The 12102-nt window shown below is 40.2% G+C and overlaps 1 protein-coding gene across 5 annotated transcripts in view; it reads left to right on the top strand.

Moving 5' to 3' along the window:
* Nucleotides 1-7394: 7394 nt before the first annotated feature.
* Nucleotides 7395-12102, top strand: part of LOC115336548 (leucyl and cystinyl aminopeptidase) — an 82171-nt gene continuing 77463 nt past the window's right edge. The window contains exons 1-2 of one of the 5 annotated variants that reach the window (XM_041120752.1): nt 8258-8346; nt 8881-9332. Coding sequence is in view for 3 of the 5 variants with exons in the window: in XM_041120754.1 (XP_040976688.1) it covers nt 8328-8346 (19 nt within the window). In the remaining 2 variants the exon portion in view is untranslated. Of the gene's footprint in view, nt 8347-8880; nt 9333-12102 lie in introns of all 5 variants that reach the window. The other 4 variants (XM_041120754.1, XM_041120753.1, XM_030003758.2 and 1 more) reach the window with 4 other exon arrangements.

Below are 12102 nucleotides of genomic sequence, written 5' to 3'. Positions count from 1 at the left end.
GTTGAAGTAACTGTAACATTCCTGGCATCACACTATTTGGTCATTGTTGTTGCTGCTGTGTCACTGAAGACTAGAGGTTAGTGTGAAAAGTTCAAAGCTGTATGCTCCAGGTGAGCTGTTTTCCATTCTACATTCTCAGGGGTTTGGTCCAAGGTTTCTGAACTGTCCCTGAGGTTCTCTGCCTAGGTTTCTTACACTAATGAGGGTAATGTGGGTGGAGACAGTAGGACAAGAAAAAATGGCATTTTAATTATGATGGGGACTGATAAGCACCAGACATATTGTGGGTATTGTGGTAAGCTAGCTAGGATGTTGCAACAGCAGGCTAGCAATTGCATATGCATACTTGCAGTTGGTTATTCCAGAGAATGATACTTTTTTCCTTTTTTTTTTTCCTTTTTGGAAACATACTTTTGCAGTGGGGTATCCTAGTTCACCAGGTCATGACAATTCAGATTACTGTGAAGTGCAGAGCTCTGTTTCTCTTCTACCTAGCTGGCAACTGTCATATGTGCTGGAGAGATTTTATTGCGTCATTATGATGATGATTCTACACTTGGATAGGAACCACTGGTGTGAGAACCAAACATACTCTTGCAATTAGTGTGCAAGTATGTGTGTATCATTCCCATCGTTTCACTTCCAGGGAAGTTAGCAATTTTTTGATTGCTTCATACCAGTCTATGGGAAAACTAGTTTTCAGTCTAGAAACTATGGAGTTAATACCTTACATTTTGTAACTCATTGTAAAACTACTAAAGTCCAATACAGATATGTCAGTCTACCCATTCATATCAGCAGTGTGGCCCATTAACACAATATAGAGTATACAGACAGTCTCGAAAATTCGGGGCTATCTAAAAAGTTTTCAAAAATCGGTGCATTTAAAACATTGCATAAAGGAAAAAAAATAGACAGAACCAGTTAACTGAGCCTTTGGGACCGACATTGTATGTTATTTGATTCTCAAGTAAGTTATACTTTATTTATTTCCTTTTGAGTCCTGTGACAATATATTATTTCACTGTATGACTCAGTCTGGGAGGAACTACTAGAGTGAAAGGCGCATGAGATCTTCAGATAAATCCCCTCAGGAAAGCTGAACCACAAGATGACTTGTTTTTTAGTGCAAGGGCTTGTCAATACTTGAAAGCTGTTCCAGATTAAATTTCATTATTCAGTACTATGTCTTATGTCCACAGACTTTTTTTGTGCATTACTGGTGCTTTAATAACTGGTAATTATTCCCTGCTTTTGGAACCAGAGTTGTGGGGATGATGAATTTCTAATCCATATGAACTTTTGCTATCTGACAGTGGTATCCCTCTGGTAAGCCATGTTGCTTTTTATCTATTTGGCTTCTCTGTCTGTTCACATCTATACCATCTGCTGGTCCAAATTTATCCTGACCAAGTGGCATGCTGATTTTTAAATCAACATTTTTGTACACCATGCAGAACTATCTTTTCCAATTGCCACCAGCTGCGAAGTTCACATACCTGTGTATGAACACGTATCTTATCCATGACTATTTACAGCATTATTTTGTGACTCAGAATTCATTGACTTTCTTTGCAAAAATCTTGTAATTATCCTGCTACTCTAATAACAAGAATCACATGAAATCAGTGTTACTTAAATGTGGTTGTAGAACAAATGTATGGACAGAGACTTTCCAATGAACAGGATATAGACTACAAATTCAATACCAGTAAAAATTCTGTAACTAATTTCTGACAATACAAGCATAACTAGCATCAAGCAGCAGCACACAAGCCCCAGTAAGTCCAATCTACTCCTTAGAATGAATAACAGGAATAAAAAGGGGCTAAAAGCATTAAGTATTCCTTAAAATAGAGAAAATAAAAGGAGTTATATTAATATCTGAAATTGTTTTCACTTTTTATTTAAAAACATAGCAGAGTAATTATACTATTGATTAGAAACAATGATATGTCTTTTCAACATAGTGTTATCAGGTTATTTGTTACCTGGCTTTCTCAAAGATTTGTTTTTGAAGGAACGCTGCCAACATGTGATGGATGGACTTTCAGGGAAATAAATAAACACCAGAAAATTCACTACAGGCAAGTGGAAAGAACTCTAGCTGCTGAATATATACTTAAATCAGAGCTCAAAAGCATTGGCGAGACTTAATGTTTTCTTTTTGCCTTGAGATGCTGTAAATTAGATTATCATGGTTTAAAAGATGCCACTGACCTGTACATCTTGTTTACCATATGCTGTGATCTCTATCCTGTTACACATGCTGTCTGACTGCAGGCTATATTTTCATAGCAAGTAAAAGCTCTACAGCCTTCTATATAGTTTAAGACTATGAGAGAGCATCACTAAAGAACATTATTTTGCTATGGAAGTATTATTCCCACTGTTTTCTTACAATTTTCTTTTATAATCCTCTTCAGATGATTACAAGGGTTTTTGCACTCATGAAAGCCTTGTGCAACTGGAATCAAATTAAGGACGTCAACACTGAACATTTCAGAGTCATATGTGCAATAATATGTATGTGTTCTGTAGCAGTACGCTGACCATTCTACTATGCTTTGTGCTTGCTCCCACTGTATGGAAGATCAAGAACATATCAACCAGTATGGGACCCTATGGTATTCTGTGCTCTGTGGACATGCCTATCAGAAGCCAAGTTACCTACTTTGGATGATTCAGCAGTCTCATCTTTCCTAATTCAATACTTCCATGATTCACATCACTTAACTTTCTGATATAGTACAAAAGTGAAAAAATACATTACATTCAGAGCCCTGCTGCTATCTTTGCACTGCTTCTGATAAGCAGTGACAATTTCAGTTCACAGTTCTTTTGCAGTTTTCCAGTTTGCAAAAGGAGAAAATAATATTAATCTGTTGCCTAATGGGGTACTTCAAAGATGAGCTGTAAGCACGGATGACTTCTTAAATTACACAATGTTATTATGGCTATAAAAAATAAGATACTTATGGATCTTTTAAATAATTTTTTCATTAAGCACAGTAGTGCAAGTTCTCAAAATTCATGACCATTGCTGTGGCTTTACTGCTGTTAATCTTATTTGATGTTGACTTCGATAAGAAACACTGAGTGCTTTTAAAATGCTCAGTGTGGATTTATTCTGACTGGATTTCCTACTTTATAAAGCTTCTGCCTTAGTGAATCAGTTTACTACCATTTTTCCCAATATTCAAGAACAGTTATTTTCAATGCTATAAAGTTTCAATTAGTGGCAGATAAGAGGAACTGATTGCTTCCTTAGCTGAGCTGACAATGGAATCACTGGAAAGGGAGACCCAAATCCATATATGTAGAAAGCTGAAGAACTGAACCCTAAGGGGGAGATTGCTGTAGACAGCTCACCACGGGAAACAGAGGATAATCTTCCTTCTCTTCTTTGCCTCTCACTCTGAGCTGAGGTTGCTTAGCTGCATGTTAATGAGCCTTTCTTTTACTGATGTTATCCAGATCTTTTGTGGATTCTGATAAAACCCTGTAACCCAGAATTAAACTATCTACTGTTTTGCTGAATTAGTTTTCTGCCAAATTAGGCAGTTGAAGAGATGAATCACCTAGCAGAGGAATATAACAAGTATCAGTTGGTGCAAGGTAAGTAGTGAGAGCATGAAGGAAGTGTAGGCAGAGAGGAATAGTTGAGCAGGGAAAAGGACATTGCTATTTTGGCAAGTGGCAAGCTGTTAGATCTGCCTAAGACATCGTGCTTAATTGTATTCTAATTTCACCTAAGGAAAAAGCAACTCTTGAATCATGCCCTGTAGCATTCTGACCACAAAAGCTGGCAAGTTACTTCTGTGCTACCTTGGGGATATATTAATAGCACATGATAGTTTCTAGCTAGTACATACTTCTTTAAAAAAAAAAAAAAGCAAACAAACAAAAATCCCAACAACAACAATAAAAACCCAACCAAAAACTACATATGAGTCTTTACAGTCTAGAGGTGAGATACAAACATACTAGAAATATTCCAAGAAAAAGAGAAAAATACAATTATTTAATTTCAGGACCTGGAAGTTTTTACAGTATTTTATTTATTTTTATGACTTAAACAAAACCAGCAAAGCAGGAAGAGCACTTACAGGCAAAGTGTCTATACTGCAATAAAATGTTCTAATGTTCTAACCCTGTCATGATTTTCCTCCTTAGAATACATCTGAGCTTGTTTTTTTTATCTGTAGTGTAGGACTGTAATTCATCTAGAGGCTCATGTGCTGCTGCTGTTTATTTCTACTTGGCTATTGAGAATGGGACTGCAATTGGCATCCTGCCAAATCCTTGTTTTAGGCCATAAAGAATAAAATATTTCCTGGATTCTAAGAAAATACACAGTTAAATGATTAAAGTAAATAATTTTGTCAGCAATGCAGCTAAATGAGACGTGGTTGTCTTTGCATATCTTAACTCATTGCAAATTCTCGATGGAAATTTTTCTTGCATTAGCATCTTTAAATGCTCCCTCTCTTACCTGCCTCTACATGCACAATTATAAGTGTTCCTATGCAAGGATTCTCTGGTGTATAGTTCACATCAGAAAATCTTTTCTTATTGAGGCACTTACAGTACCTAGTCTCTCAGATCTATTTTTGTCTAACTGGTAGAAATTTTATTGCCCTTGAGATGTTTTTCCTAAGATAAATGCAAGTGATTTTGAAGCTTCTGAAAGAGACACAGAGAGAGGCAAGGTACCAGTGTAAACTTAACTGCACTCTATTAAAAAAGGAATGTACATCTAGGAAGTATTGCTGAAAGGTAGGTTGTGTGACAACATAAAATACATAGCAATGACTATTCTGTGGAAGTAGCTGCTTCTCCTAGGTATGGATACATCTGTAGAAATAGATAGATAGATAGACAGACAGACAGACAAGGATATTTATTTTGTAAACACAGTGCTATGGATTGCTTGGGATAATACTCTGAACAGATAGTTGTTACCAACTGCTGTATTTCCTGATGGCAGGGGATGACGGTGTCAGATTTATGCAGAATAGTGTGCACGGCAATGAAACAATTTTAGCTTTAAATACAAAACCTTACATTAAGGAGGAAATTAACACATTAATCAGTAGTATTAACTACTTCAGTCAAGGAATAAAGTGAGCTTCACCATTCTTTTCCTCTGCTCAAGCTTTAGGCATAAGTGTTTGTTGGCACAATTTTTTCATCTCCTTTTAAGGTTGTCAGCCAAATAGTTCACCAGTCCCGCGCCTGATTCTGAGCTACCTCTGACAGGTTTTAGCAAGACTGATGAAGTAACTCCTTTGTCTTCAAACTTCTGGAGTACTGGCAACTTCTCAGCTCTACATCCTATTACAGTGTAGATTCTTCTTATGTGCAGTTCTGGCTGAAAACAACTGGAGAATTTCCACTGTGTCAAAGGCACCTAAGTGCCTACCTGACAGTTAATGTTCATGTGACCAAATCTCTGTTCCTCTCACCAGAAAAATAAACCAGAACAAAGAAGGTCTGAGTCATGTTTCCTGCTGTTTCAAAGCAGAAATATCTCAAGCATTCTTTAGGCAAAGCAAGTCTTCAAAGACAAGGAAGAGGCAGGGTTGCTAGCAATCATATTTTACCCCATGGAAAAGACTCAGTTAAGCTATTGTTGAATGGAGGCTGCCAAACAAAGGTGAAATATATGTCACTGAAGATGCTTTAAGGATATGTTTAAGGATTTGAGCAACTAAAGAAATGTTTTATTCTGCATCTTAAAAGAAAAAAAAAATTGTGGTAATAGTTGACTTAAGGCCTGAAAAAAGAACCAATTTAACATTCTTCACTTTTACCAATCACTCATACCACTAAACTATAAATAAAAACTGTATTTTATAGTGAAAAGGGTCTGTAACTTTTGGACACAGATTTTTTTTTTATCATATTAGAGAAATTCTAGATGTTTAATAACTCCAGCAAAGCTGGAGCTTCAATTCTGTTCAATTGTTGTGCTGGTTTTGGCTGGGATAGAGTTAATTTTCTTCATGGTGGCTAGTACCAGGCTATGTTTTGGATTTGGGATGAAAATAGTGTTGATAATACAGGGATGTTTTCATTATTACTGAGCAGTGCTTACACAGAGTCAAGGCCTTTTCTGCTTCTCACACCACCTCACCAGCGAGTAGTCTGGGGCTGCAGAAGAAGTTGGGAGGGGACACAGATGGGACAGCTGACCCCAACTGACTAGAGGGATATTCCATACCATATGACATCATGCTCAGCATATAAAGCTGGGGGGAAGAAGAAGGAAGGGGGAGATGTTCATAATAATGGCATTTGTCCTCCCAAGTAACCATTATGTGTGATGGAGCCCTGCTTTCCTGGAGATGGCTGAACACCCTCCTGCTGACAGGAAGTAGTGAATGAATTCCTTGTTCTGCTTTTCTTGTGTGTGCAGCTTTTGCTTTCCCTATTAAACTGCCTTTATCTCAGCCCATGAGTTTTCTCACTTTTACCCTTCTGATTCTCTCCCCCATCCCACAGCAGGAGTGAGTGAGCGGTGGTATGGTGTTTAGTTGCCTGCTGGGGCTAAACCACAACAATTGTGTTCTAAATGATGTTATACAAAATTACACTGAAACCCTTATTTTTCTAATATTGGACAGATGCAAATAGGTGCTACTGTGAAATGACCTCTATACCTAACTTCATCTGTATGAATAGTTCCCATTGTACTCTCTTAAAAATTTGATTTTAATAGGAAAATCCAGCTATGGAGATTTCTGCACATGTAATGGAGCATGATCTTATTTTAGCTCTTCTGCTTCACAGAGATGTGTCATGCTAATTAAGGATTTTGTATTGGTGAAAATGAAGAATGGTGAAAGCAAGTGATGAGGAGCTCTAAAAAAGCTATTCAGGCCTCTCTGCAGCCTCTGCGCAATACTGTGTAGGATCCCAGCACTGCAGAGTCAGCTACATCATTATTAATGTTTGTTTGATATATTTAAATATAGGCCAGGCAAGGTCAGTGCTTAGAAAAGAAAGCTCTCAGGACATGTTATGCTATTAAAAGAAATGCTTTGGTGATTTCATAATTTAATAATATAAGTTTTCCTTTTGAGGATGAGCTGTTGTCATATGTTAAGGAGTGTCTAAGAACATGTTGGTGAGTAAATGGTCATTAAGACTCGTATAGCTCTGTGCTCAACATTAGGACTAGTATTAAAGTCCAAGTACTTAGTGTGAAATAGAACTACAACCTGGTTTATGCTACAGGGTTGTCAATGTAACCAAGTGTGTGAAACACACTAAGGTATGAGAAAGTGAACTTCTAGGTTTATGAAACAGAACAGGTACAGGCCTGGGAACAGGGCCTGAGCTCTTGTGGACCTCTGGCCCTCGTCTCTACCCTCCCTCCCCCAAAGAACAGTTAAACTTAAGATTTCTTCCCTTTTTTGGCAAAATAAATATTAGGCCTTTAGATTTTGAGTTCTTCAGTATTAATCAACTCCCATTTTCTTCTTTTCCAACAATCAGCAGTTAAAATTTTCCCATATTACAGGGAAAAAAATGGAATTTAGTTAGTCATGTGATAGCAGAAGTGTAGTGGTCAGGGAGAAGGGAGCAGGTAAGGCAGTAATAAGGCTAAAAATAAAAATTGAGGTTAAATCGCAACGAACGGAGCGCGGCAGTGAGATGCAGGCAAAGCTGGCCTGGCCCGGCGGCATTGAAACGGCCGTCAGGCGCCTGGGGGTGCCTCTGTGCAGCAGGCCGGGGCGACCCAGAGCCACAGGGAGGCCTGCGGGGCAGCGCCGGGATCCCGCTGCTGCCCGGTCATTCCGCCTCTGCGGCGGCAGGGCGGCGGCCGGCATTCGGCTGACACGCCCGAAGTAGCCCAGACGAGCAGAGAACCGACATGCCGACAATCGTCCCCCTTCCCCCCCAGGGCTCGGAGAGCCGCACAGTACGCTGCCCCACCCTCCCCGGGCGTGCGGAAGGCGGGGAGGCGGGTCTGCGTGAGGAGTAGGCGGTGCAGCGTAGCCCAGCCAGGGGGTGAGAGGGACTCCCGCAGGCGCCGAGGCCCGGGCAGAAGATGTTTGGTGCAGGCGCTCTCCCGTGAAAAAGCTGCTGAGCAGGGAGCTGCGGCCTGAGCCTGCTGTGCCCCCGGCCGCTGGAGGGGTGGTACAGTGACTGCCGTGTGAGGGGCCGCAGCGGCCCGGCGGAGCCCGCGGTAGCGCCCGTCCTGGGAGCATGCGGCGGCAGGAGGAGGAGTGAAGAGTCGAGGCTGCGTCTCCGCGTCGTCTTCTCACCCCTCGCCAGGGCTTCGCTCTCACGGGCTGAAGGCGGACTCCGTGAGGAAAATGGAGCCGTTTCCCAGCGGTGAGTACTGCGGCAGCCCCGCGCTGCCAGCGGGTGCACCCCGAGCCGGCAGCGCAGCCCGGGACGGGGACGCGCGGCGTCTCCGCGGCAGGCCTGCCCAGCCTCCTGGCAGACGGGCGCCCGGGCGGGCCCCCGCGCCGCAGGGTCCGGGCGCAGCTGGGCCTCTCAGCGGGAGCTGCTTGCCCAGAGGAACAGGAGAGGCTTCTTAGTCGTGGCGTCCCCGTGGTCCGCGGCTTGGAAATTACCTCAGTTCTTGTTTTATTTGGGTTAATTAGGCGCACATGTCTTTAACTAGGAAGGTGAGAGGAAGCTCCCTCTCTTTTTCGGTACAGTTGTACTTTTTATTGCCCTGTCACAGTTTCACGGTGGCAGGTAACAGACACTATAAAGCTGGGGCAACTTCTACACCAAGGTGTGCTCTCACTATGTGTTGCTCCGAGGAAATAGCCTTAAATGCGTCCGGAGTGTCAAAGCCATCGTGACTCTCTGATGGGAAGGACGAACCAGACCCTCTATGCCCTTTTCCTGATCGAGGAGCTCTGGACAGTGTGACCTCCCAGCGAGGTAAAGGAGAAATGAAATACAGGAGACTCTACGGTGTTTGAAACAATGTTTCAGGGTGTTCCCGGAAGCCAGAAAGCTTTCAGAACTGTCAGTGCATTGGCAGAAGTGCTTGAAATAAGGATTGTGGTTGCAGCTTTGAGAAAAGCATACACGAGCATTTGTTGACGTTGTGATACAGCAGTATGTGTGCATCCTGCGCTTGTGACTGAAACAAAGCTATGTGAAGTCCATGTTAATTAACTACTGCCTCTGTAGTAACAAATTCTACCCGTCCAGGGCAGAGGAGGAAATGAAGCTCTCAGATCAAACTGAAACTGAAGTACATTTGGTTAGACTCAAGAAAGTAGCCAAATATGGAATTAGGACAAGACACTGAGTAAAGCAACAGCCTTCCTGTTGAAAATGCAGTGCTTTTATTACGGGTGGGATTTAGTCTGTTAAATGACAAGCATGCTGGGTAGCCATAGCTAAAACACAAGGTAGGGTTTGCTGCATTATATTCTAACTCCTCAGTGACCTGCCAAATCAGAGTACAAAACTTCTGCCAAATTCAGAAAAATCCATGCAGTAAAAACTAGATTTTCTGTTTCACTTGAGAAATATATTGACATTGCCTTGTGTTTCCTTTTTCTCAAATACACTAAAAATTCCCTATCCTTTATACGCTGTCATTTAAAATCTGAAGGTTGTGAGCTCTGGGCATATCTTGTTGGTTTAACTAGCAAGATGGACCTTTTTTTTTTTTTTTTTTTTAAATTACACTTCTATGGAGGGTATTTTTCGTCATGTTAAATTACAGTTTGTACAAGCAGTTGATGTTTTGGTTTTGTACTTAATCCTGGCCTTGGTAGAAGATCTTTCAGCTACAGCTTATTACAATCACAGGGTTATAATCTGCATTCCTGTATGCCTGGTAAAAAGACCTTGTCTTTAATGGTAATGCAGTTTTGGGGAGAATTTTTTTTAAAGTCATCTTACTGAGTCCCTTCCCTTTGAGAGAGACAGCCATCATGTTGCTATCACTTTAAAAGTCTGACATAATACTGTCACTGCATTGTGCAATAAAACCTTAAAAAAATTTTGCTCTTTATCCATGCAACTGGAAGAAATGGCAGTCGGCCTGAGCATGCAGCTCAAAGGTACTTTGTGCTACTGCTGAGAAGCGATGTTCATGCACAGAGCTTCCTAATTTTGTTCACTGAAGTAAAAAAGCCTGGAGATGATGGTGAGACTGTTTGGAAGAAAATTTGGAAGTGAAGCTGGTCAGTAAATTTCCTCCAAAAACCTGGCTCCGCTAGAAGGGACACTAAAGACAATGTGTAAATATTAGAGCAGAGATGTTGCTTGTTATTTTGATGGTCTTGAGGCATGTTTGGTACTCAATAGCAGCTGCTAAAATCTGAAGTGAAGAGGGTGCTTACACTATTGGCTTTTTGAATAGAGTTCTTGTTTCCATGGCTGGTGGTCTGGAAGCTTTTGTGGGCATCAAATCTTTCAAATAAACTTCATGGTAACTGAAAGTTTTTTTGTTTTGTCTTATACGGTAGTAATGAGTTCAGTTTGTGAGTCTGTACGTTGATTTCCTGTGCAAAGTGCTGTGTAAATTCAGAGGAAAAGGTGGCTCTCAGAGGAAGCTTACAATATTGTATGTGTAGCTCTCTTGAGTTCTTTGGAGCTTTTACCCCTGTAAAACAGAAGCTTTTCAGTTGGATGGAGAACTCTAATGCCAATTTGTCAAACTGGTAAGAAAACAATTTCTTGTTTTACTTTACCTATCTAAAGCTGTGTCAGAATGGATGTGTATCTTAAAACAGTTTTTAAGGCAGCAAATGCACTGAAGTGGATGTCGAAGATCACTTTTTCTAATTCAATATTTAGTGGGTTTTTTTCTTTTCTTTAAATAAAAGCAGAAAGACAGCCATCGTTAATTTCAAAAGTCAAAGAAAGCCTTATCCTTTCCTTTAAATGCTACTGGGTGTGCTGAACTCTTTATTTTTTGAATAGTTTCTCCAGTGGAAACACTCAGATAACCTAAATAAAAATATTAAAGATTTCTTTTGACTTCACCCCATACTCCTGTACTGGAAACTTAGGCCCAGTCCTCTTTGGAGAGATCTCTACTATGCCTTCCCTCCTGCTCCAGTGTTTGGTTGGAGATAATGTGTGAGGTCTGTAGCTCTGGAAGAACAGTTAATTGCAGATCTATTTTTAGGGCCTCGAATAGCTAAGTTAATCATAGAATATCTTGAGTTGGAAAGGATCTATAAGGATCACCGAGTCCAACTCCTTGCTCCTCACAGGACTACCTAAAACTAAATCATATGACTAAGAGTGTCATCCAGACGCTCCTGAACTCTGACAGGCTTGGTGCCATGACCACCTCTCTGGGGAGCCTGTTCCAGTGACCAACCACCCTCTCAGTGAAGGACCTTTTCCTAATATCCAATCTGAAATTCCCCTGAAATGTTATAAATTAGTAAATGTTTTAGAAGTGGTTACTGGTAAGATTTTATTTTTTGAGACAAATTTCTCTATTTTACATGACTATTCTTAATTTGACACCTTTCCAGAAATATGAATAATCAAAGTATAATTAAATGTGCCTGGAAGACTTCCTTTTTCTTACACATTTGTTGTATGATCTCAGATTCCTCTGAATTGGGAACTACAAATTAATGAGCAGAATTTATTAATTCTGACTAGTCATTTGTTACCTTAACAGTTTCACTAAAAAAAGCAAAAAAAAGTGAAATACTGACTAAAAGATATGTCATGTAGTTTGGGACAACTCTTTTGGAGAATATTACAAAATATTTGCAAGCCTTTTGCTTTTATTTTTAGATGGTATATGTTTCTGAAAGATCATTTCCTCTTTAGTTCATTAAACATGGAACTTGCCATTTGAGATGCAAGGAAAAGGTAGAATTGAACTATTACGGTGTTTCTCACTTAAGACAGGTGATGTTCATGAACAAGTAACTGCAGAAGGAATATCTTGTGATGATCTGCTGAAATGCAAATAACATTCACTGACGTTCTTGAATTATTTTTATCCTTTTTTTTTACACAGCAAGTGGAAACTTTGAAATTAATTACATAACTAAACTGATGAACAAAGTAAAAAGGCTTTCGTGGGAAGAAGTGGGTTTTTTTGTAGAAGCTAGAAATAAACCAAGTTACGTAATGTCATTT

Source organism: Aquila chrysaetos, chromosome Z, assembly GCF_900496995.4.
Source record: "Aquila chrysaetos chrysaetos chromosome Z, bAquChr1.4, whole genome shotgun sequence".
Lineage (NCBI taxonomy): Eukaryota > Metazoa > Chordata > Aves > Accipitriformes > Accipitridae > Aquila > Aquila chrysaetos.
The sequence above is the reverse complement of the archived record's forward strand: the minus strand, read 5'-3'. Positions and strand labels throughout refer to the sequence as shown.